General features: G+C 45.4%; 1 protein-coding gene across 7 annotated transcripts in view; it reads right to left on the bottom strand.

Moving 5' to 3' along the window:
* GSE1 (Gse1 coiled-coil protein) overlaps positions 1-24707 on the bottom strand; it is a 486852-nt gene that overhangs the window by 48560 nt on the left and 413585 nt on the right. For 5 of the 7 annotated variants that reach the window (XM_040329398.1, XM_040329399.1, XM_040329400.1 and 2 more), the window contains one exon: positions 5819-6037. The exons of 1 other annotated variant lie outside the window; for it this stretch is intronic. In XM_040329398.1, the coding sequence (XP_040185332.1) occupies positions 5819-6037 (219 nt within the window). Of the gene's footprint in view, positions 1-5818; positions 6038-15166; positions 15391-24707 lie in introns of those variants that run through there. One more of the 7 variants, XM_040329404.1, reaches the window with a different exon arrangement.

Here is a 24707-nt window from a genome sequence, read left to right as displayed (position 1 = left end):
GCGGTCGCCTGGCCACGCTCAAACCAAGGCGGTCGCCTGGCCAAGCCCAAACCAAGGCGGTCGCCTGGCCAAGCCCAAACCAAGGCGGTCGCCTGGCCAAGCCCAAACCACGGCGGTCGCCTGGCCAAGCCCAAACCACGGCGGTCGCCTGGCCAAGCTCAAACCACGGCGGTCGCCTGGCCAAGCTCAAACCAAGGCGGTCGCCTGGCCACGCTCAAACCAAGGCGGTCGCCTGGCCACGCTCAAACCAAGGCGGTCGCCTGGCCACGCTCAAACCAAGGCGGTCGCCTGGCCAAGCCCAAACCAAGGCGGTCGCCTGGCCAAGCTCAAACCAAGGCGGTCGCCTGGCCAAGCTCAAACCAAGGCGGTCGCCTGGCCAAGCTCAAACCAAGGCGGTCGCCTGGCCAAGCTCAAACCAAGGCGGTCGCCTGGCCAAGCTCAAACCAAGGCGGTCGCCTGGCCAAGCTCAAACCAAGGCGGTCGCCTGGCCAAGCTCAAACCAAGGCGGTCGCCTGGCCAAGCTCAAACCAAGGCGGTCGCCTGGCCAAGCTCAAACCAAGGCGGTCGCCTGGCCAAGCTCAAACCAAGGCGGTCGCCTGGCCAAGCTCAAACCAAGGCGGTCGCCTGGCCAAGCTCAAACCAAGGCGGTCGCCTGGCCAAGCTCAAACCAAGGCGGTCGCTTGCCTGATGGGTACAGTTAATGCTACAACATGGAAAGACATTTTAGATAATTGTGCTCTTCCAACCTTGTGGTAACAGTTTGAATGATGTGACCACTTTGGTGCGAGCGAATGAAAGTGTCCTGCACAGAGCCCTGACCTCAACCCTACTGAACACCGATAATAGTGAACCAGATCTTCTCAAACAGCAAATGGGCAATAATTCTCTCAAACACACTCCAAAATCTTGGGAGAAGCCTTCCCAGAAGTGTGGAAGATGTTCTAGCTACAGAAGGGGCCATGGTTTTGAACATGGTATGTACAAGAGTGAATAGGTGTGGTGGTCAGTTATCCACAAACATTTGGTCATATAACCCAAGTATGAAACTCGCAGATCAGAGTCTTCCGACGCAGTCCCGACGATTTCTAGACCGTTACGTATTACATCAATTCTAACTACCCTTTTGAGGAATGTGCCGTTTGGGGCTAAATATAAAATGGTAAATTCACACTTGGACTTTGTGGTCACCAACCAAGAACATTTGAGGTTTCTGGTTTGGACAGTGAATAGTATGATGGGTGCCAGGGCGACTTCGTTACATTTTAAGAAAAGGCATAGTAACTCTTTAAAAACACATAGCCGCAAAATATAAGTGCCACCATAACAAATGATATCTGTCAGCGTACAGCTTCATTAAAATGGACTTGACAGTGGCCAAGTAACAATGGAACACCCCAATGATTAATTATCATTTTCCCTGACAGGGCCCTGCTAGGTTAACATCTACAACCAGTACACACTCTCGGGGCCATCATGGCAATTGAGCTGCAACAAAATTAGGTTCCGGGACATGTAGTCACCACAAAGTGACATTGAAGTGCCATCTTCCTGCTCCTATGCCATCTATAGGATGAGCTTACAATAGGTCTACATTTTGGTTTAACCCAAGAATCAGCCTTTAGGCATGGTTGTGTTAAATGGTAGCCTTAAAATGCCAAAATCAAAATGGCACCGCCAGACCATTTCCATTTGGCAAAAAAGGAAATTTGTGTATTGCCCTATGGCGGAAATACAATGGCCCAGATTCACAAAGCACTTACGCCGACGTATAACAAGTTACGCAAACGTAGGTGCAAATGTGCGCCGTCGTAACTGTGCGCAAGACCCACAAACAGATATGCGCCGAAAACCAAGCTACAACCCCCCGACAAATCTTGCTTACGCCGGCGTAGAGTGGGCGCACATTTAGGCTGGGAGCATGGTGCCGCTCCCATTGATTAGCCATTCAAACATGCAAATGAGGGAAATACGGCGATTCACGAACCTGCGTGCTCCCGACGCAGGCTACAGGAGGTGCGCGTTAGTTGTACGTCCGGCGTAAAGTTAGGCCCCATAAAAGGAGGTGCAACCCAGCTGCAGACATGCAAAGGTCTGCACCAGGGAACACAAGCCGGCGTACTTTACGTTGGACGTGTGTCTGGCTGGGCGTAGGTTACGTTCATGGCGTACGCAGTGATCCGGCGTATCTTAGGCAGTTGTTCCGACCTGGTTGTGAGCAGGCGCAGGGGGATGCGTCCACGTCACATGCGCAGTTCGTTATACGTACTTGTCTGGCGCTCGGCCCATCATTTGCATGGGGTCACGCCCACTTCCACCTACGCCGGCCTGCGCCTTTGAAACCCACGCCACGCTGGTGCATTGTTGGGAGCACTGGCTTGCTGAATTCCATGCTTGCCTCTCTGCGCTGCGTGGCGTACAGTGTTTGCGTTACGGCGGCGTAATGTGTGCCCACCTCTCTGTGAATCTGGGCCAATGTGTTTTTCATTTTCTGCACTCGCCACTTCCACAGCACTGGATGTATCGAACCAGATAAGCCAATCAAAAACAATCTGGGTAGGCAACACAAAAACATTGCACTTCATTACAGGTCTTTTGCATGATTTGTCCGTCGATTGAAAAGTCTGTGAAATGTTGCTTCAACATCAACCCTCTACGTTATCACTCCTCGTTTCATCCATCAAGGAACCCCAAACAGATCACGTTCTACACCAACGCCTGGAGAGTTGGTTACAGAAAAGATGCGCCAAGAAACCTCAGAAACCAATATCAGATGTGGCTCTCCCTTCAGGGAAAGGTGAATTTCACCGGCTAGCTGAAAGTCTAGAAGAGGAAGACATCGATCTGGAATTCTAAAGATTCATACACGTAATGACCCAAGTCTCCTTATCGGAAGTAAACACTTCTGCTGCTAGTCTCATTATTGGCTAACGGAAAGTTTCAAATCACGGCTGATCCTACAAAACGCATCTGATAAAAAAAAATATGTTATGTGCAAGGGCAGGGAAGGAATTTCACATAATATGAAGGAAATACATTACTACATAATACAAGCCCACAAATCCCAATTCTCACGTGTTCCCATCACATCATCCTTAAACTACAAGGTTCCCGGTTATCTCACACAGTATTGCCCAAGAGCGATAGGGCAGTATATATATATATATATTTTAATAGTAAATACCCAAGCGTGTTTAGAGGGAGGATTAAAAATCCATCCTTCCTAGATCTTCAATGCCAACCCTAACAAAGCCGCCATTTTTTAATTTGTTACATATCACTCACAGGATTGTTACGTATACACACCATAAAAAGGACAAAACTATGGACTCCCATCCAGAGGAAGTTCAGGTGTTTCCAATGAAGGATACCATTATCATTAGTAGGGTTGTCCAGATACCGATACCAGTATCGGTATCGGGACCGATACCGAGTATTTGCACTAGTACTCGTACTCGCGCAAATACTCCCGATACCAAAATAGAATACCTTTTTTTTTTTTTTTTTTTTTTGTGACATCGAACACAAATTGGATGGCACTGGCATTGATTGAATGGCACTCATAAATGGATGGCACTGATAGGTGGCACTGGCATTGATTGGGTGGCACTGATGAGATGCACTAATAAGCTGCCTCCCTGCACTGATGCACTAATGGGCACTGATCTGCACTGATAGGTGGCACTGGCTAGCTGCACTTTTGGGCACTGGCACTGATGAGCTGCACTGACAGTGATCACTCCTTCAATGACATGTAGTTTTCCAGTACCGTATGCTAAAAAACAGCCCCACACCATGATGTACCAGTTCTTCATAATTCTAAAGAAAATATCTTTGGTCTGTATTGTGGTTTGAAAACGGTCACATGACATTAAAAAAAAGTATCGGTATTCGGTATCGGCGACTACTTGAAAAAAAGTATCGGTACTTGTACTCGGTCCTAAAAAAGTGGTATCGGGACAACCCTAATCATTAGCATACAGTTGTGGTAATGGTTTGGGGGGAAACTCTACATTTTGTTTCAGTGCGACTGTTGCCCTGTGTACAAAGCCAGCTCTCTAAAGACATGGCGTGACCAACTCTAGTGTTCTATACAGAGCCCTGACCTCAACATTAAAGACTCGGAATGCAGAATGCGAGCCAGGTCTCATCAGTGCTTGACCTCACAAATGGGCAAAAATTCCCACAGACACCCTCCAAAACCTTCCTAGAAGGGTGGAGGCAGCGCCATATTGCTACCCATGGTTTTTGAATGGGATGTCCAACAGGCTCATATAGGTGTGATGGTCGATGTCAACAGACTATTGGCCTTATAGTAGATCTCTTGGGGAGTCCTGGGGCAAAAAAGGTGTCCCAGCGTTTCTACTCCTCAGGCCCCGTACACACGTCCGAGGAACTCGACGTGCCAAACACGTTGAGTTCTGTGTTGAAGCCGCCGAGGATCTTGGCGGGCCAACTTTCCTCATTGAACAACGAGGAAATAGAGAACATGTTCTCCATTTGGCCCGACGAGTTCCTCGTCGGCTTCCTCGCTGAAAAGTGTAAACATTCTCTGCAGAATCCAGCTCCAATCGAGTTTCTGGCTGAATTCTGCCGAGAAACTCGGTCGTCTGTACGGAGCCTAACAGTCTCACTTCTTCATCTGCAGGAAATGCATGCATTTTAGAAACCTTGTTGCCATGTACATAGTTATAAATGTACACAGGGTAGATTGTTTTTTGCTTACTATAAATACAACCTGGTATAGTAATAATGCAAAGTGAATAATAATAATAATAATAATGCACTTTTCTAGACCCATGTAGATGTTGACAGATTAGCTAAGATTCCGAATTACAATACACAAGTATGCTGTTGGAGGCAAACTGAGTGAAGATCTCATGGCTTTGGGAACTCTCCCCAACCCTGCCGCCTGGCTGGGGGGGGATTTAACTGCTCTGATCGTTTGCACGCCCCTCCCCCATCACGACACAGTGTCTACCAATCGCTCTCATCTTTCTATCCATCCCCTTCTCCATTGACATAAACCGGAACATTCAGTCAGCTGGCTGGTGAGATACCAGCTATTGTTCCCCTTACCCATCCCAACACAATGGGGGAGGATTTACTAAAACTGGTGCATGGTAACCAATCAGCTTCTAGGTTTTATTGTCAAAACTTTACTGAACAAGCTGAAGTTAAAAGCCGATTGGCTACAGCAGATTCTGTCTGCAACAGTTTTATTAAACCCCCCCCCCCCCGCCAATGTCTTCCAAAATCTTATCTTGCCATCAGTCCCCTTCTTTATTGACATAACTAGGAACATTTGGTAGAGCATTTCCTTAATGGACCCATCACCTGTTCCTACCACCTGAGACCAGTTGAACTCCACATTCCTAGCCAGTCACCCTTGTGGTTATTACACAAGAGCATTAGCAGTCAAATACAATGGGCAAGCATGCCAAAATATAAAAGCCTAAAAAAAACAAAAAGAACATAAAAAAAGAAATGACTCCCTCGTGAATTAGGCATTAGGCAGAGCAGAAAACTCTCACCCCCAGAAGATCCTAGGAGATAGAACCTGGTGGAGAGTCACCCACCAGTATATCTATGAACTGCAGTTAAGGTTAGACCACCTCTGTAAAGGTTCAGGTTATACAAGAACTAATCACACATGCAGAAAAGACGGACTTTACGGGACATCACTGAACATACTAGAAGGAATTTCCAGGGACAGCCCAAGAAACTTCTGGCAGTGTCCCTGGAAATCAGGCCTTTGGAACTGTATGACGGTGTGTGTGGCATGCACAGGACGCGGCTTTTTCCAAAAATCTCTCCTTACCTCTGGGCTCCTCGGCCTGCTTTGCGAGTTTGCGCAGTGCGGCGGCAAAGCTGGAGGAGGGTGCGGACTGGACTGAGTGCGCGCTGCTGGCCGCCGGGCTGCCGTTGGGTACCAGGGAGCCATTGATAGGGGAAGGAGTGAGGGGGCTGACTGTGGCCGTGGTCCGAGTGGCTGTCGAAAGCATTCCTATAGAAGCTGACTTTGGCTCATGGTTCATGCCTGGAATGAGGGAGAAACAAAATATAAGGCTAAAGCAGAACAATTAAAAACAAAAAGAAAAAAAGAAGAAAAAGAAAAAAAAAAATATATATACAAAAATAAAAATCATGACTATTGCAGGGCAAGGACTGGCTACTATTCACTAAACATGTCACATAAAAAAATCGCTGCGATCAAAGAGGCCCTGTCATCCAAACACACAATACTTTATGGAATGCAGCACACTAAAGGCACCCTATTATCCTACTATAGAACTACGCATCTGGATTGAGTTTATGGTGATTCCCTAAGGGAGAAAAAAAAAGGAAGACAAATATAACTTGGTTCTGTCTGTTAAAATAACTATCCAGACAGAAACAGCAGGATGAAATGAATGTTTATGTAGTCCTGACCCCTCTGGATGCACATCTAGGGAGCAGCGGTATTTAGAAGAAAAAAAAAAAAAAAAAAAAACGGATTAAGAAAAACGAGGGGGGTTTATTTCCAGCCCCCCGGAAAATTAACCCAAAAAAAAAAAAAAAAAGGGGCACCAAAAAAGAGTTGCTGTTTTAGTTAGGGGCAAACGGTTGTTTTCAGTTAAAAGCCAACCCGTTTTATGATAGAATTCCCCTTCCTTGGGGTTTGGATTTTTCATGCATCTCTGCTGTGTACTGGATTAGTCTTGACATTTCACCAAATTGAGACTTCTAGCGAAAAGTTAGCAATCACAGCTGTACTTTCTACTGCCGAGTCAATCACTCACCTGCGCATTCCAGCCCTGAAGGGGGATTTCCTAAACTTTAAAACATGGCGGCTTTCAACTGATAGGAGAATTGTTTGAATCCAAGTATCTTATAGATTTGTCTGTTTGGGGCACCTTTTTTTTTGCCTAAAGTTTCAACCTAAGGTGGCCTTGTGGGTAGAGGGAAACCCTCATTCGGGATGAGACTAGTAAATCTGCAGTTCTAGACACAATTGGGGCCCAAGAGGTTCCTCAGCTCCAGCAAGACTCCTGACCAAACCCTTCCTACCCGTTCGCCAGAGACCAAACCCTTCCTACCCGTTAGCCAGAGACCAAACCCTTCCTACCCGTTCGCCAGAGACCAAACCCTTCCTACCCGTTCGCCAGAGACCAAACCCTTCCTACCCGTTCGCCAGAGACCAAACCCTTCCTACCCGTTCGCCAGAGACCAAACCCTCCCTACCCGTTCGCCAGAGACCAAACCCTTCCTACCCGTTCGCCAGAGACCAAACCCTTCCTACCCGTTCGCCAGAGACCAAACCCTTCCTACCCGTTCGCCAGAGACCAAACCCTTCCTACCCGTTCGCCAGAGACCAAACCCTTCCTACCCGATCGCCAGAGACCAAACCCTTCCTACCCGTTCGCCAGAGACCAAACCCTTCCTACCCGTTCGCCAGAGACCAAACCCTTCCTACCCGTTCGCCAGAGACCAAACCCTTCCTACCCGTTCGCCAGAGACCAAACCCTTCCTACCCGTTCGCCAGAGACCAAACCCTTCCTACCCGTTCGCCAGAGACCAAACCCTTCCTACCCGTTCGCCAGAGACCAAACCCTTCCTACCCGTTCGCCAGAGACCAAACCCTTCCTACCCGTTCGCCAGAGACCAAACCCTTCCTACCCGTTCGCCAGAGACCAAACCCTTCCTACCCGTTCGCCAGAGACCAAACCCTTCCTACCCGATCGCCAGAGACCAAACCCTTCCTACCCGATCGCCAGAGACCAAACCCTTCCTACCCGTTCGCCAGAGACCAAACCCTTCCTACCCGTTCGCCAGAGACCAAACCCTTCCTACCCGTTCGCCAGAGACCAAACCCTTCCTACCCGTTCACCAGAGACCAAACCCTTCCTACCCGTTGCCAGAGACCAAACCCTTCCTACCCGTTCGCCAGAGACCAAACCCTTCCTGCCCGATCGCCAGAGACCAAACCCTTCCTGCCCGTTTGCCAGAGACCAAACCCTTCCTGCCCGTTTGCCAGAGACCAAACCCTTCCTACCCGATCGCCAGAGACCAAACCCTTGCAGGCTTTATCCTCAAACTAAACCCTTCCCAAGCCAGAGAGCCACAGTGTGCGAAATCCTGGGACAACCAGAAAAAAAATCCCAACCCAAGGGGAAGTCACAGGGATTAAAAAGTCAAAAAGGGAAACTGAACATCGAGGAGACTGAGAAATCAAACTTTTTGCTTTCACTTTCTGCCAAAACACTTCACCTTGTCAATCAATGCTCAAGCCACAACATGTAAAGTGCTGCCGAATCAGTCAGTGTTACACACATGAACAAAAATGTAGAAAATTGCCTTTTTTGTGTTAAGATTTCCCCAGTGAAGTGGTTATCAGGTGACCTTTGATACCAGGAAGCAAATTAGTTTTCTGGGGTCAGTAACGGGAATGTTAATGGATGCACAGCCCAATACAGTTTGTTGACATTTTTACAAGGACTCACACGGCCAACACAAGACAGGAAGAAGCGAAGTGACATTTCACTCAAGCTGTGAACTGAACACGAGGTCAGTCCACCGCGCAATGCAAATACCAGACTGGGAGGCATCTCAGTGCAGCCATAGACCGCCAGATTAGGCAGCCGATAGAGCGGGCCTGTCGGCACAAAGAACAATGCTCAATAATTCCCCCCCCCCTTTAATAACCGACATTGCAAGTCTATAACTGATCTTCGATACACACGTATTTTTTATTCTTCCCACAATGCACTGTACACCAGGTTAGCAAGCTTAGAGTGGTAATGCTGGCACAGCGACCTTTGATATTCTGCTGCATCGCACAGTGCCAATACGTTTCAAGGATTTGAAGCCGGATGGGAGGCAGTCAGGAAAGAGAAGACAGGCAGGACTGCAACAGTGCATGGATTCTCATTCACGGCCCAACAAGCAGACCGGCGACACCGCACAGACAATGCATAGAGGTTGTAGAGTTATACATTTCAGGTATGGCGGAATAGAATGAAATGTATGTTGGAGGGATTCTGAATTATCCCAGACACAATGCTTGTTCTGGGATGAATGGATGGCTCAGCGACACGAGCAACAAAATCCACACAGATTGAGGTTTCCCAGAGATTGGCGCTCATCACTGTATTAGTAATGGTCTTCCATGAACAGACGGGACACCCTGAAAAGTACCCAAAGCCACATTGGAATGAAGTCTTAAGCACCCGCTCAAGACTGCCATTAGCAATAAAAGCTGGCCGCCCTCATCGTCCATTGCACATGAATGGCATCCTGTTCATCTTTTGCCTGCCTCTGAGGACTCATTTTGTCAGACAATTGAGCACATCGGTGGACTCCTCCATATGCTCTGCTAACAAAAATCTACTGTCTATTCAGCCATTAGATTATTGTACTCCGATTGGCATTGGTTCCATCATCCAGATAGAGGTTCTTATACCCAACCTATCATCTGGAGCATCCTCCAAAGCCCAGTAAAGTTTAATTCTCCAAGCCCTCCATCTTCTGAAGCGTGACAACGCTCAACATAAAGCTTCAGGTTACATTCAATGGTGCCCATGAACACCTGAGGGTCATGCGGCTGCTAGTCGAGCTCTTTTTTTTGTGCAGAATAATGTTTTTTTGGCTACATAAACTTCATTGGGAGAATCTGAAAATATGCAAACACAAACATTTTTGCACCCGAGAACCCGTCTTCTACTCCTAGCAACCTTCAAAATTAAGGCTTCAGGGGGTGGCAATGCTGGATGTGGAGACCTTTATCTGCCTTGTGAGGGCCCACAAGAACTTGTATGAACCCAGTAATGACCATTACAAGAAGCATGGGAAGAAACTGACATAGGCGCCATGGCTCAAGAGCTCTAAACGGCAAAACGTACCAGACAACCATCGAGGAAAAACAAGGGTCATGCCCATATTGTCTTTTATGCCCTGTACACACAATAGGATTTTCTGTCCAAAAAAGTTGGATGTCAATGTAGTGTTGAATTCATTTTAAATGTGATTCTTTCTGTATGCTTATTGGAAATGTAATGTAAATTATATCGGTTTTAAAAAACTGAAAAAAAAAAAAACAATTTAAAAAACACAAAAAGTTGGATGTGAGCTTCTGGTCGGATATTCCGACCGTGTGTAGGCTCCATCCAACATTGTCTGTCAGAATTTCCGTCAGCAAAAGATTGAGAGCCGGTTCTCTATTTTCACCGACGGAAAAAGTTGGAAATTCTGCTCGTCTGTATACACATTTCCAAAACGCATGCTCAGAATCAAGCAGAAGAACCAAACTGCCTATTGAACTTCATTGATCTCGGCTCATCGTACAGTCACCGCGTTCTTGAAGGTCGCAATTTCAGACAAGATTTGTGTGACCGTGTGTATGCAACACAAGTTTGAGCCGACATTCCGTCAGAAAAAAAATCCACGGTTTTCTTGTCGGAAATTTCCGATCGTGTGTACGCCGCATTACATTGGATGAAACAACTGCCTAATGGGAACAGAAAAACAAACAAGGCGCCTCCAAGTGCAGAAATATAAAACTTTTAATATCCCCTAAAGGGGTTAAAAACACTTACAAGATGGTGGATGAAGCAGGCATGTAGCAGGTAAGTGTGTCCAGAAGATGTTCCAGTGGCAGGGCAGTCCCAGTCTGATGATAAAGCTTCCAGGGAAGTCCACAGGATAACAGCCAATTTGTGCTGTGAGTGTTTAGAGAACACAATGGTGATGGATCCATCACCATTGTGTTCTCTAAACACTCACAGCACAAATTGGCTGTTATCCTGTGGACTTGCCTGGAAGCTTTATCATCAGACTGGGACACTGGAACATCTTCTGGACACACTTACCTGCTACATGCCTGCTTCATCCACCATCTTGTAAGTGTTTTTAACCCCTTTAGGGGGATATTAAAAGTTTTATTCTTCTGCACTTAGAGGCGCCTTGTTTGTTTTTCTGTTCCCATTAGAGATCGCTTGTCTCCCTGAGTGCTGCCTAAAGTGTGTGAAGATCTGCTACCCTCTCCAACACAGACTTTATCTGTCAGGATTCAAATTCTTGGAGCGCCCTGGATATACACATTTTTCTGAAACAACTGCCTGTAGCTTGAAAACAGAGAAATGCTTCAAAATTGCCTGACACGGCTTATGCTCAAGACCACATTCACACCCGATCGATTTGAATTGTGCCTTTCTCAAAGTGCTTCAATGCTGAACGTCAAGATTCTTAAATTCAATGGTATCCCTTGAAAAGGTACAAGAGCTTCTTTGGAGGAATCACACATTGGACCCTTGCCTCATGGGATGTGTAGTTCCGCAACAGCTGGAGGGTCATAGTTTAAGGATCCCTGTTTTAGTTCATAGGAGCGCCTAAAAATATTCATTAGTGCAATTTATTGCCTCGTCTCCTCTTAGGAATTAGCTTTCCATTGACCAAAACAAAAAACGCGAAAGCCTGAAAATGCATGATCACTGGAAAGCTGTAAGAAATAAAATATAATAAGGTTAATAAATAAAGCAGTAAGAAATCAGGCCAGCACAGAGTGGCATCCAGAAGACCTACAATGCACTCCCAACACAGACCCAACAGGCATTATCGCCTCTTCCCCGCCAGTGATAAGGGAGGGGAGTGAGCGAGGAAGGGCTTCCAGCTTAGAAGATCCATCTAGTCATTGAAAAGCAAGTAACAAAAGAGGCAGAAGAATTTCCCAGAGGCTAAAATGCCTCCCAGCCGCCTTCTCCAGAGGACCTACTGTGTGTTGATCAGACAATCTCTGTCTATGTCACCTTGGGATCAAGAGCAGGAGAAAAAAAAAAATAGATGAGCGATCCCTTCTGAGACTATCGCGGGTCTTTCTGGCTGTGGGTGATAATGGGAAGCGTGGAGAAGGAGGAGAAGCAGCTCGATAAAACTAGAGGGAGATTTACTGAAACTGGCGCGCACAAAAATTTTTTTTATATTATATATACATATATATATATATATATATATATATACACACATATACATACATACATACATACATACATACACACACACACTCCGGGATGCTTTATGTTGGAAATCCACAAAAATCGTGTTTTGAAGTAGATCAAACCCAGTCACTAAAAGAAAACCATACAACGTTTTAACGCATAAGGCAAGCCTTCGTTAAAATAACCCTCAGGCGATCCCGCCATGAGGGTCCTTGGTTCAGACACTTCCTGTTCTAAAAAGGTGACAGTGCCCTTTCCTGGTCTTCCAATTGTGCTCCTGCATGGCCACGCTGTCACATGCGCCCCCTGGTGGAGATTACTAGCGGTTGTGCTGACACACACATTGAACAGGCATGGTCCACTGTTGTCACTTATCAGGAAGCCGCTCCAGAGCAATGGATGTGCAGCCAAACGCTGGAATGCATGTAGACAAGAAGTGACTGAAAGAGGCTGGAGGAGGTCAGCGGCACTGAGATGGGGGAAAGAGAAAAAAAAAAAAATTACAATGGTTTATGAGAAACGGCACACTGAGCACCCCATCATCTATAGCAGGGGTCTCCAAACTTTTCAAACAAAGGGCCAGTTTGTCCTTCAGACTTTAGGAGGGCCGGATTGTAGCCAGCGGGGGGCAGAAAATGTCCCGGGCCCAGCACCAGTGAGAATAAATATGGCCTCAGGGTTGGTGGTCAGTAGGAGGAGGAGTAGGGCCCCTATCAGTAGGAGGAATAGTATCCCATCATTGATATCAGTAGAAGAAATAGTGCTCCCCTGTTGGTGTCAGTTGGAGGAATAGTGCCCCAAGGCTGCGGGCCGAATCTGGCCCTCCAGGCCATTTCATGTGGCCCTCATACCTCTCCTCCAGCCCTCCTCTGGTCCTACTCCAGACCCTTACTTTCTGCTTTCAAGCAATGCATCCAGCTTCTTCCCAGCAGCAGCATAAGGACACTGATGTAAGGGAGAGGGGGAATAAACTTCTGATGGTGGGGTGGCTCTTGACATCCAATGTAAAGGGGAGGGGAATGCGCTGGACATCTAATCTTACCGATACAACCGGCCCTTTATAGGGCAATCATAATGCTGATAGAGCCCACAATAAAAAGGAGTTCGACACCCCCTGACCTATAGGGTTCACCTCTGCTTTAAAAAAAGGTGGATCATCCACGACATCCATCTCATACAAGCCAGTAATACCACCAATACCGTTAAACCAAAAAGGGTGCAGTCCTCCATTAAACTGGCACACCCTGGCATGAATTTATATTTCTTAAAGGGACACGCAAAGACCTACCTACTCAGAAGGTTTTAATAACTGTGACAAGATATTACCTGCTTATGTACGCCCAGATATAGAACTGCAGAAAAGTGGACAGGAATGCAGCAAAACGTCAAGTGGACAAAAAACCAACAACAACATTTTCTGAAGTTTCAATATGCTTATTTAAACCCACCGTGTTCCGCTTGGGCTAGATTGCTTTTGCATGCCAGGCAGCCTGGGACAAGGTCCTTTAGCACCCGAGGGGAAAGCACCCCACCATAAGCTGTGACCTCCCTCAGCAGGGGGCTAGTTTTCAGGTGTTGCCCTTCTTGCACCCCCTTCCCGTTGAAGCACTCAACACAGCCATCTCTTTGGTCTACCCCTTGGCCTGGCCATGGGTATTATCCAGTGCCAGGACAAGGTCCTTTAGCACCCAAAAAGGTGAAAAAAAGGCCAAACCCAGGGCAGCCATACATGTATTGAAATTTGGCCTGTCCCAGCAGGTATCAGCCAAATTTCGATCCATGTATGGGGACAGTGGTTATACAGAAGTCGATCTACCAACTTTTTTTGTTTTGTACAACCGGCCTGTTGGGTTGATCAGTGCTGCGGACTATAGCTGGGAGCATTAATCAGTGTATTCTGATGGTGGGGGGTCTCCTTGCTGTCACAATACAATAACTCAGTGGGAGCAATTTCCCCACCCACATCGGGGGTTTGTGCGTATATATATATATATATATATATATATATATATATATATATATATATATATATATATATATATATATATATATATATATATATATATATATATATATATATATTTTTTTTATTAGGGAAATCAGGTCATTTATTTTCATTCAACCCACTGAAGGAAAAAAACAAAGACAAAACGAAACCACCACACAAGTTATTACCTAACAACTCCTTTTCCGGGAATCCTCCAGGATGGTAAGCTCATGTGACGTTCCTGGAGGATGACCCGGGGAAAAGGGTTCAATGTAAGGCCTGCCTTGAGTTGCAGGTCCTGCCCTCCCCCCCATTAAAGTGCCCAAGGCAGCCACCTCCTCTGCCTACCCCTTGGCCCGGCCCTGCATGCGCTGCCTGATAAGAGAAGCAACAAGGAGAGATAGACCACTTCTAATACAGAAGGTTTCCAACATGCAGAAAAAGCTTTGCATGGCCAATTATCCTTATTTTATGCAACGTAGAATACTTGGCCACGGCGGCACAGCACCCATTTCCTTGGCAGAAGATTTCTGTGGGGTCCGGTGTGATTGCCTAGGCATTGCACTAAATGATCTGACCCATTGACACCCAAACTTTGCAGAGACCCCCCCCTTTTCATCAGACACAAGCAATTAGGAAACACATTTCTATTCCAAAACCTGAGGGAGGGGGGATAAATAGGATGGGGGGAAGGGTGGGGGGGGGAGCATTCACGAGACCGATCGATGCTACAATCAGGCAAACAGATCGTTACTGTACACTGTAGGGATTTATCAAGACGCACGCTGAATCCTGCGACAATCCACCGTAAACCTCACTGCATCATGCAGGATTTGAGATAGATTTGTGGGCATTTGCAGCCGTCACCGCTCTAATCCCGGGCAGCCAACGGCGATGGGACTGTAGAGTCAAATCTACCAATCCCCACCCACCAATCCCCCTCTAAAACCACATACAAGACGCATGTTCCCAATTGGGTCAGCTATTACTTCTTTCCAGGAACTTATGAACCCAACTAAAAAAAAAATAACACAGCAATAGACGGCCATTTCTGCCCCGCTCTACAAATACCCCCCATGCTTCCCTAAAGCACCCGCAGTTCAGGCGGCCTTGTGCAATTTCCCAACGGACGCGACCGAGACAAAAAAATAAAAAAGACAAAGATTTAAAACATACGGTGCGGAGCAAAGAGACGGAGAAGTCTGCTTACTACAAAGGTCGGCGTCCGCTCTTCCCCCTTCTTATTTTTGGCTCAGTTTTCCGCCGAGTCGACGGGCTGAATCGCACGCTTTGCGGATAAAGGCTCCGGGACACAGCATAATGCTCCTCCAGAGCGCCTGGGCTTATCTAACAAAGCAACAGCACACTTGCCTTGTGAAAACAAGCTGACACTGAGCCTAGAACAGCTGCCACCAGCGTCACATGGGCTGGCCCCCATCTCCCCGAGCAGGCAGCCTGCAGATAACACTGACTGTTTTGTCATGAGACTCAGCAGAGGAGTCTATTCAAAGCGTCTGAGGCAGCAGCGATCAGGGGGCGTCTGACCCCGCTGTGTCCTCTCAGAAGGGGGGGGGGGGGGGGGGGGGGGGGGGGCACAGAGGAATCCATAACATAAATACAAAAGGGCTTTCCTGGCTGCTACACTATGGAGGACACAATATTATAGCAACGGTTTATATAGCGCCTGCATCTATAGTGATGCTGTGCCAAAAAACAAAAACGCCCACAACACACAAAAACAACCCAATAAAAAAAAAATTAAAAAAAGGGGATAGAATTTTTATTATATATATATATATATATATATATATATATATATATATATATATATATATATAAAAATTCTATCCCCTTTTTTTTAAAAAAATTTTATTGGGTTGTTTTTTTGTGTTGTGGGCGTTTTTGTCATACATATACATATATACATATATATACATATATATATATATATATATATATATATATATATATATATATATATATATATATATATATATATAAAAAAAAAAAAATGATAACACACACACACACACACACACACACTTTCTTTTTAAAGCCAAATAAATACAAAATGTATTTATAAAGCTAAAACTAGATACTTGGGGGCAGATCCACAAAGGAAGTATCTACTGATACGCTGGCGTACTTTCAAATTTCCCCGCGTCGTATCGTTGTTTTTAATCCTCAAAACAAGATACGACGGCATCTGGGTTAGATCCGACAGGAGTACGTCTTCGTACGCCTTTGGATCTTAGATGCAATACTTCGGCGTCCGCTGGGTGGCGTTCCCGTCGTTTTCCGCGACGAGTATGCAAATTAGCTATTTCCGACGATCCACGAACGTACGAGCGGCCGTCGCATTCTTTTACGTCGTCTCTAGTCGACTTTTTTCGGCGTATAGTTAAAGCTGCTATTTGGTGGCGTACGCAATGTTAAGTAAGGCCGTCGTTCCTGCGTACAATTAAAAAAAAAAAATTTTGTTTGCGCAAGTCGTCCGTGAATCGGGCCGGACGTAATTTACGTCCACGTCAAAACAATGACGTTATTTAGCGCAATGCACGTTGGGAAATTTTAGGGATGGCGCATGCGCAGTTCGTTCGGCGCGGGGACGCGCTTCATTTAAATGAAACACGCCCCCTACTCGCCGATTTGAATTAGGCGCCATTACGCCGCGAGAGATAGACTACGCCGCCGTAACTTACGGCGCAAATTCTTTCTGGATTCGAACCAAAGAGAAGTAAGTTACGGCGGCGTAGCGCATCTCAGATACGCTGCGCCGGGGCAGATCTTTGTGGATCTGCCCCAAACTGTTTAAAAAGCCGACTAGACACAAATATATTGCAACACAATAAGGCCTCTTGCATGATACTCCTGTTTGAGCATCTACTTTTCCTGGGTTTTTTTTTTTATTTGCGCGCATTTTCACGTATATGCGTTCGTGCAATTACGCATGCACTTTTGCACAAAAACGTGTTCTAGCGTTCTCGTTCTGCACAATATGGAAACGGAAATTTGCGCAAGAGGTGTAAATTACGGACTCAAAAAAAAAGCAGATTTTTCCATTTTATTTTTTTTTCTTCTGAAGAATGAACGGCGCTCGTGTGCATAGGCACATTACAATTAATGGGTTCTATTTTAGCTCAGTAAAAAAAAATTTTTTTTTATATATATATATACACATATATATATATATACACACACACACACACACACACACACACACACACACACACACACACACATACATATATATTTTTAAGCTGCAGTAGCCCAACAAGCTACAACACAGCGTAAAGTTCTCTTTCTCTCAGAAAAGGCTCATTACAATTTTAAAAAAACTTGCCAGAAAAGCTTATACTCCGATATTACCACTACCATAGAACGCCGAGTCAGTCTCTGCACCAGAGGAGCTTACACTCTAATGCCGCCCCCATCACACACTATTCTACATAGCTCCGACATATACTGCAGTGCTGTACAGAGAACATTGAGATGGACTAATGTGACTATGCCAGAAAAGCTTACTAATGTCAACCCCCCCCCCCCCCCCCACCACCATTACACAATATTATACATTTATATAGCTCTGACATATACCGCAGTGCTGTACAGAGAACACTGAGCCAATCACATCAGTCTCTGCACCAGAGGAGCTTACACTCTAATGTCCTCCCCAGTCACACATAGTTTTGAGTCTACAGCAGCAGAAAGTCTCTTACCATACCGGCCCGGGGCACAGGGAATCCCATATGGGAAGTAGTCCAGCACATTTATTGAAGGGCCCCCAAGTGCTGTGTCCCACCTAATTGGCCGCTGATTGCCCTTTAAACCAGACTCCTGCAGGGAAGGGGGCAGACTGACTGGCTCTGTGACCGTCACCCTGATGGACTAATGTAAACAGCATTCTATGGAGGGGTCTATGGTGGGGGGGGGGGGGACATACAGGTTACCTACAGACAGATGAAGGGAGGAAGCAGATGACGCCTGCAGTCCAATTATAGGAACAACAACAAAAAATAAAAAAATTCTGGTTATCAGAGAATTGCCCATCGGCTGCCTGGAGGCCACAGCCAGCGAGAGGGAAATTCTCAAATCAAACTTCTACTTCTAATGCAGAAATTGTGTCCAATTCACTTCCCCACTGTCACAATTCACACTGAACCGGTGACTTGTCCTTAAGGTTCCCCTAACGAGAAAGTTCCTTTAAGGACTGCGCAGGCGCAATCCTTGCCGACGGAAATCTCCAAACCTCGGCCGGCATCCAGGGCGACGTGGATTTTGAGGAAAGTGGCCAGTCGGCCTCACGTCCTCGATGCGCTCGGACGGCTCGCTCGGCCTCCTGGCTCTTTTTTTAACATCCTCCAATCCACGGGGATGTTAAAGAATGAGCCTGGATGCCGGCCGAGGTTCGGAGATTTCCGTCGGCAAGGATTGCGCCTGCGCAGTCCTTGAAGGAACTTTCTCGACAAGTCACCGGCAAGATAAAGCAGGAGTGTCTTCAAACTTTTTTTTTGCTGAAAACAGAACACTTCTGCAACAGTTTCTAAAATTTAGCAAAAAATAAAAAAATAAAGTAACAATTTTTTGTCGTTTTAAGTAATGTTCGATTATATCCATGAATACAATTCCTGACATGTGTCATTTCTCAAAAAAGCTGTCCTTAAATGCCAATCCAGTGACTTTGCCTTGGCTGAGATGTCATCAGTCTGCTGCAGGCAGGAGGAAGCATTTCTTCAGTCTCCCCTCCCCCAGTGAACATTTTTCCGCAACCGTTTCAGAACTAAAATTCAGCAAAAAAAGTATCCATTTTAAGTAATTTTACATTATATCCACTAAAAAATAAAAATAAATAAAATGAATGACATATATAGCAAAAGTGCAATTCCTCAAAAAAAGCTCCTCCTTTTATCATTAAAAAGCTGGCCTTAAGCCCCCATTCACATTGCAACGCCGCGATTAGGTTACTTTTTATTTTTTTCCCCCCACAAAGAATTGCCATTGATGTCTATGGCCGAACGCCAATGCCGCCTGAAAAAAAGGGTCCGGGACTTGTTTTCAGGCGACAGGCGTACGGCGTTTATGAGATGTGAACCATCTCCATAGACAGCAATGGCAATTCTCCCCTCCAGCGAAACGAGCGTCGGGCGTTTGTCGCCAAGGTGTGAATGGAGCCTAAATGCTAATCCAGCGACTTTGCCCAGGCTGAGAGGTCAGTCTGCTGCAAGCAGGAGGAAGCATTTTATCAGTCTCCCAGTGAACATTGTTCTGCAATTGTTTCAGAACTAAAAAGGAGAACAAAAAAATCAAACCATTTTAAAGTAAATTTTACATTATATCCATGAAAAAATTCCTGCCATGTATTCAGCAACCGTGTCATTTCTCAAAAAAAGCTCCTCTTATGAAAAAGCTGGCCTTAAATGCCAATCCAGTGACTTTGCCCAGGCTGAGATGAAGTCATCAAGTCTGCTGCAGGAAGCATTTCCTCAGTCTCCCCTTCCCCAGTGATCAGCTAACATTACCATCTATGAAAGGAGGATTTCTGCAGCCAATTACGCCAACGATGGGGGGGTTTATTTTTTTTTGTCACACGCCGATTCGCAACACCCATTTCATTGGCCACCCCTCCAGCTGGCTTGCTGCATTTTTCTTGATAAAAGTTCTTGATTTAAAGTTGGCAGCTATGCGTCTCCGCCACATCAGCGGGCGAATTAAATGTGCCAAGCTCATTCTCTGTGCTTAAAGTTTGATTTTATAAATACACTTTAATTGGAGAGATAACACTCTTAATATTCTGGCAAGGAAGTCTGACCAGCTTGGCATCAGCAGAAAAAAAAGAAAAAGAAAAAAAGAAAAGATAAAAAAAAAAAAGAAATTCTCTTGTTTAAAAAAAAAAAAAAAAAAAATTATAAAATAATTTAATAAAAAAAATATTCTAGACTTAATTTCCTTAAATCCAGTAATCATTCAAGATTCTTTGTCCCTAGAACTCCCCAGGATGATGTGGGTTGTACAGAGATAATTAGCGGCAGAGCCACTTCTGGAGCACGATGACGAGGCGCCGTTATCACCGCGACGCTCTGTCAGCTCTTGGCGCCCGGCGCAGGTTCTGCATGGAGGATATTGGATTTCTGCATTTTCTGTGGATGGTTCTGAGGTCTCAGGGGAGAAGCGGGGAAGGTTCATCAGAGCCTTCCAGCCGTTCCCAGCGAGAGCGCCGAGCCTCGCCACTACATTAATCTTCCAGTGACAGCGGTCCAGGTGCACTTGTCACGCCAAGTCACCCGTGCAGAATGGCTCCCCCGTGAAATATGGAAACATCAAGACTGCGACCACCGAATCTCGCATCAGACTCCACAATAGAGAATCCAACAGACGTAGCATAGCATACTATCGATCGCTGCTGCTCAGCCTTTTGTAAAAAGGAGCATCCTAATTGCAAAGGATATTTTGCTAACCAATCCGAAAAAAAAAAAAAAAAAAAATTATTTATTATATAATATATATATATATATATATATATATATATATATATATATATATATATATATATATATATATATATATATTTTTATTTGGAAAAGAAAAAGGGGAGTGTGACCCCAAAACACATCAATCTCATAAACCTGGGGCCCTGAAAACAAAACCCGACATAAAATTCACTCTTTTTTTTTTCCACATTCTGAATTTTAATCTACTGCAGCCAGATTACGCAGATCTTTTTACAGTGCGCCCGGGCAGAGGTGCAAATTATTGTCAGTCAGCGTCCCTCTTTGAGAGCTAGGGAAGGCGGCGCTGCAACCAGGGAACACACATTGAGGGAGTGATTAACTTATATAGCGCTACAAATGCGAACCGAATCGCCTCAAGGCGCATGGCATCCATTTTCCTTCTATTTAGCCTTCAGAAAAGATAGGTCTTGAGTTTTTTCCTGAAGACCCGGTGATTCTCTTCCGTTCGGATATTAGTTGGTAAAGCATTAGAGCAGAGGTCTCCAAACTACGGCCCTCCAGAAACTACAACTCCCACCACGCCTAGTCAGGTCTGTAAATGTCACAGCTGTACAATGCCTCATGGGATGTGTAGTTCTGCAACAGCTGGAGGGCCACATAGTAGTTTAAAGATCCCTGCATTAGAGTGTAAGCTCCTCTGGTGCAATGACTGATTCAGTGTTCTTTGTACAGCACCACAGAGCTGTAGAGGGAACACTGAACAACTCACATCAGTCATTGCACCAGAGGAGCTTACACTCCCCCCCCCCACAGGCACACACTATTATAATTATTAATAGTGTGTGCCCATGGGGGGATATTAGAGTGTAAGCTCCTCTGGTGCAATGACTGATGTGACTGGCTCAGTGTTCTCTGTACAGAACTATGGTATATGTCAGAGCTGCACTGAGCCAGTCACATCAGTCTCTGTGCCAGAGGAGCTTACACTCCAATGTCCCACCACGATCACATACCATTATAATAAGTGTACTGAATTCCTTCATTACTTAAACTGCAAGGCTTTTGTATACAACGATAGAAGAGCATAATGTTGGGTGAGCATTAGGGCTCTTTCACACGGGCGGCCCGTTGAGGTCTGCCTGCCAGTTTTTTAGGCAGACCTGAACCGGCGCTCCGTGCCCCTCTATGGAGCCACGGATGTCAGCGGTGACATGCCCGCTGACATCCGACCCGCCAAAGTGTGACGGAGGAAAAACCTACTTTTCCATCCGTCTGGCGGAACACGGACAGACGGTCCGTGTTCCTCCGATCCCCCCCATAGGGGGAGAGCGGAGAGAAGACAGGGTGGTCCCTGCACAGTGTGCAGGGACCGCCCTGTCATCCGCCGGCTCAGGGGGGGGGGGGGATCAACGGAGCGATCCCTGCTGAGCAAGCGGAGGTTCACGGGGCGGATCATTACTGATCCGCCCCGTGTGAAAGGGGCCTTTGGGTGTAAGCTCCTCTGGTGCAATGACTGATGTGACTAGCTCTGTGTTCTCTGCACAGTGTTCTCTGACATATACCATAGTGCTGTACAGGGAACACTGAGCCAGTCACATTAGGCATTGTATCAGAGGAGCTTACACTCTAATGTCCCCCCCTCACAGTCAAACACACAGAATAATTATTATACATTTATATAGCTCTGACATATACCGCAGTACTGTACAAAGAACACTGAGCCAGTCGCATCAGTCTCTGTACAAAAAGGAGCTTCCACACTGAAAATATCCCACTGCAGTCACACTATTTAAATAGCGCCGACATGTACCGTAGTGCTGTACAGCCAGTCACACATATATGCACCAGAGGAGCTCACACTTTAATGTTCCCTTATATTATACATTTACATCTGACATTCTGTAGTGCTGTACAAAAATCCACACTGGCGTCTGCACCAGATGAGCTTACACTCCATATTATTTCATTCCAAAAGTCAAAATGCCATACATACATACACATTATATATATATAGCATTATTTTAAATATACCAGTCCAGCTTGTAAAGAAAAAAAAGAAAAGCTACACATCGAATACAGACAGGTGCTCTTGATGCCATCTGAAGTGCATTCTCTATATTGGCCAGCAGAGAGCAGCACAAACACACAGGGCGGCAGCGGAGGATTACCAGCATGTAAATGAAGAAGCTACAGAATGAGAGCGGATTAGTGAAAGGGAGAGATGAGAAGGGAGAGAGCCTCATTACAGCAGGAGGATGGAGAGAACAGGAAGCCATGGAGCCCTGATGGCAGTTAAAGGGCCAGGAAAAACCCATAATACAACATGCAATAGAAGTGCTGTATACACCAATTCCTGGATCTATATACAAACAAGTAGATCTACTACCTTGCTGCTGTTCCATGTTATCAGGGGAGGGGCTGTCTGGGGGATGAATTGGCAGGAGAAGCAGGAAAAATAGCCCCCCCCCCTCAGGATCAGAACTTTATTTTATACTCCGGCGTACTTTCAAATTTGCCGCGTTGTATCTTTAGTTTGAATCCTCAAACCAAGATACGACGGCTTCTGGTTTTCGATCCGACAGGCGTACGCCTTCGGATCGTAGGTGCAATACTTCGGCGCCTGCTGGGTGGAGTTCGCGTCGGGTATGCCAATTAGCTTTTTCCGGCGATCCACGAAGGTACGCGCGACCGTCGCATTCTCTTACGTCGGTGTAGTTAAAGCTGCTATTTCGTGGCGTATAGATAGACTTGCCATGTTAAAGTATGGCCGTCGTTCCCGCGTCGAATTTTTAATTTTTTTTGCGCAAGTCGTCCGTGAATAAGAAAGGACGTAACTCACGTCGACGTTCAAAAAAATTACGTCGGTGCGATGTCATTTCGCGCAAAGCACGACGGGAAATTTAAAAACGGAGCATGCGCAGTACGTTCGGCACGGGAACGCGCCTAATTTAAATGATCCACGCCCCCCTACCCGGATCATTTGAATTAGGCAGGCTTGCGCCGGAGAGATTTACGCTACGCCGCTGCAACTTTACAGGCAAGTGCTTTGTGAATCAAGCACTTGCCCGTAAAACTTGCGGCGGCGTAACGTAAATGCGATACGTTACGCCGCCGCAGATGTACCTGAATCTGGCCCTTACAGTTTAGTTACCTGACCTCTAAAGACATCCAGGTGTTCATTGCAAACTGTTCTTCGTTTAACCATCTCAGCTCTGGAAGATTTTACCCCCCTCATGACCAGGACATTTAGCACTGCGCTACGTTCATTTGCTATTGCGTGGTTATGCAACACTAGACCCAAACAAAAAATTTGTATTTCACAAATAGGAGCTTTCTTTTGTTGGCATTTAATCACCACTGTGTTTTTTTTTAATTATTATTATAATAATAATAATAATAATAATAATAATAATAATAATAATAAAAGTGGAAAAGATGGAAAAATGTAAATGAAAAAATAAATTAATATATAAATAATAATATATATATATATATATATATATATATATATATATATATATATAAAAACTTTGCGCTATAAAACATCCCAAATAAAAATGTATTTGTCAATTTGTATTCTGCTACATGTTTTGCGTACACCCTAAACCCGGAAGCAGGCAGCAACGTACAGTGGGGATTAAAAGTTTGGGCACCCCAGGTAAAAATGTGTATTAATGTGCATAACGAAGCCAAGGAAAGATAGAAAAATCTCCAAAAGGCATCAAATTACAGATTAGACATTCTTATATGTCAAAAAAAGTTTGATTTTATTTCCATCATTTACACTTTCAAAATTACAGAAAAGCAAAAAAATGGAGTCTGCAAAAGTTTGGACACCCTGCAGAATTTCTAGCATGCACTGCCCCCTTTGCAAAGCTGAGACCTGCCAGTGTCATGGATTGTTCTCAATCATCGTCTGGGAAGACCAGGTGATGTCACTCTCAAAGGTTTTAAATGCCCAGACTCATCTGACCTTGCCCCAACAATCAGCACCATGGGTTCTTCTAAGCAGTTGTCTAGAAAACTGAAAGTGAAAAATAGTTGTCGCTCACAAAGCTGGAGAAGGCTATAAGAAGATAGCAAAGCGTTTTCAGATGTCAATATCCTCTGTTCCTTGGAATGTAATTAAGAAATGGCAGTCATCAGGAACAGTGGAAGTTAAAGCAAGATCCCAAACTTTCGATCCCCACTGTATGGGCATGTTAAATTTGCCTGCAGTTTGGCCTGCAACACAGAGAAGAACTTGAATTGGAAACAAGACCTCACACTTTAGGTTTCTATGGTATATAAAGGAAGCCGTAC

The sequence above is a fragment of the Rana temporaria genome, chromosome 11, assembly GCF_905171775.1.
Source record: "Rana temporaria chromosome 11, aRanTem1.1, whole genome shotgun sequence".
In the NCBI taxonomy this organism is placed as follows: domain Eukaryota; kingdom Metazoa; phylum Chordata; class Amphibia; order Anura; family Ranidae; genus Rana; species Rana temporaria.
Note: the sequence above shows the minus strand (reverse complement) of the source record. Positions and strands in the feature narration are given on the sequence as shown.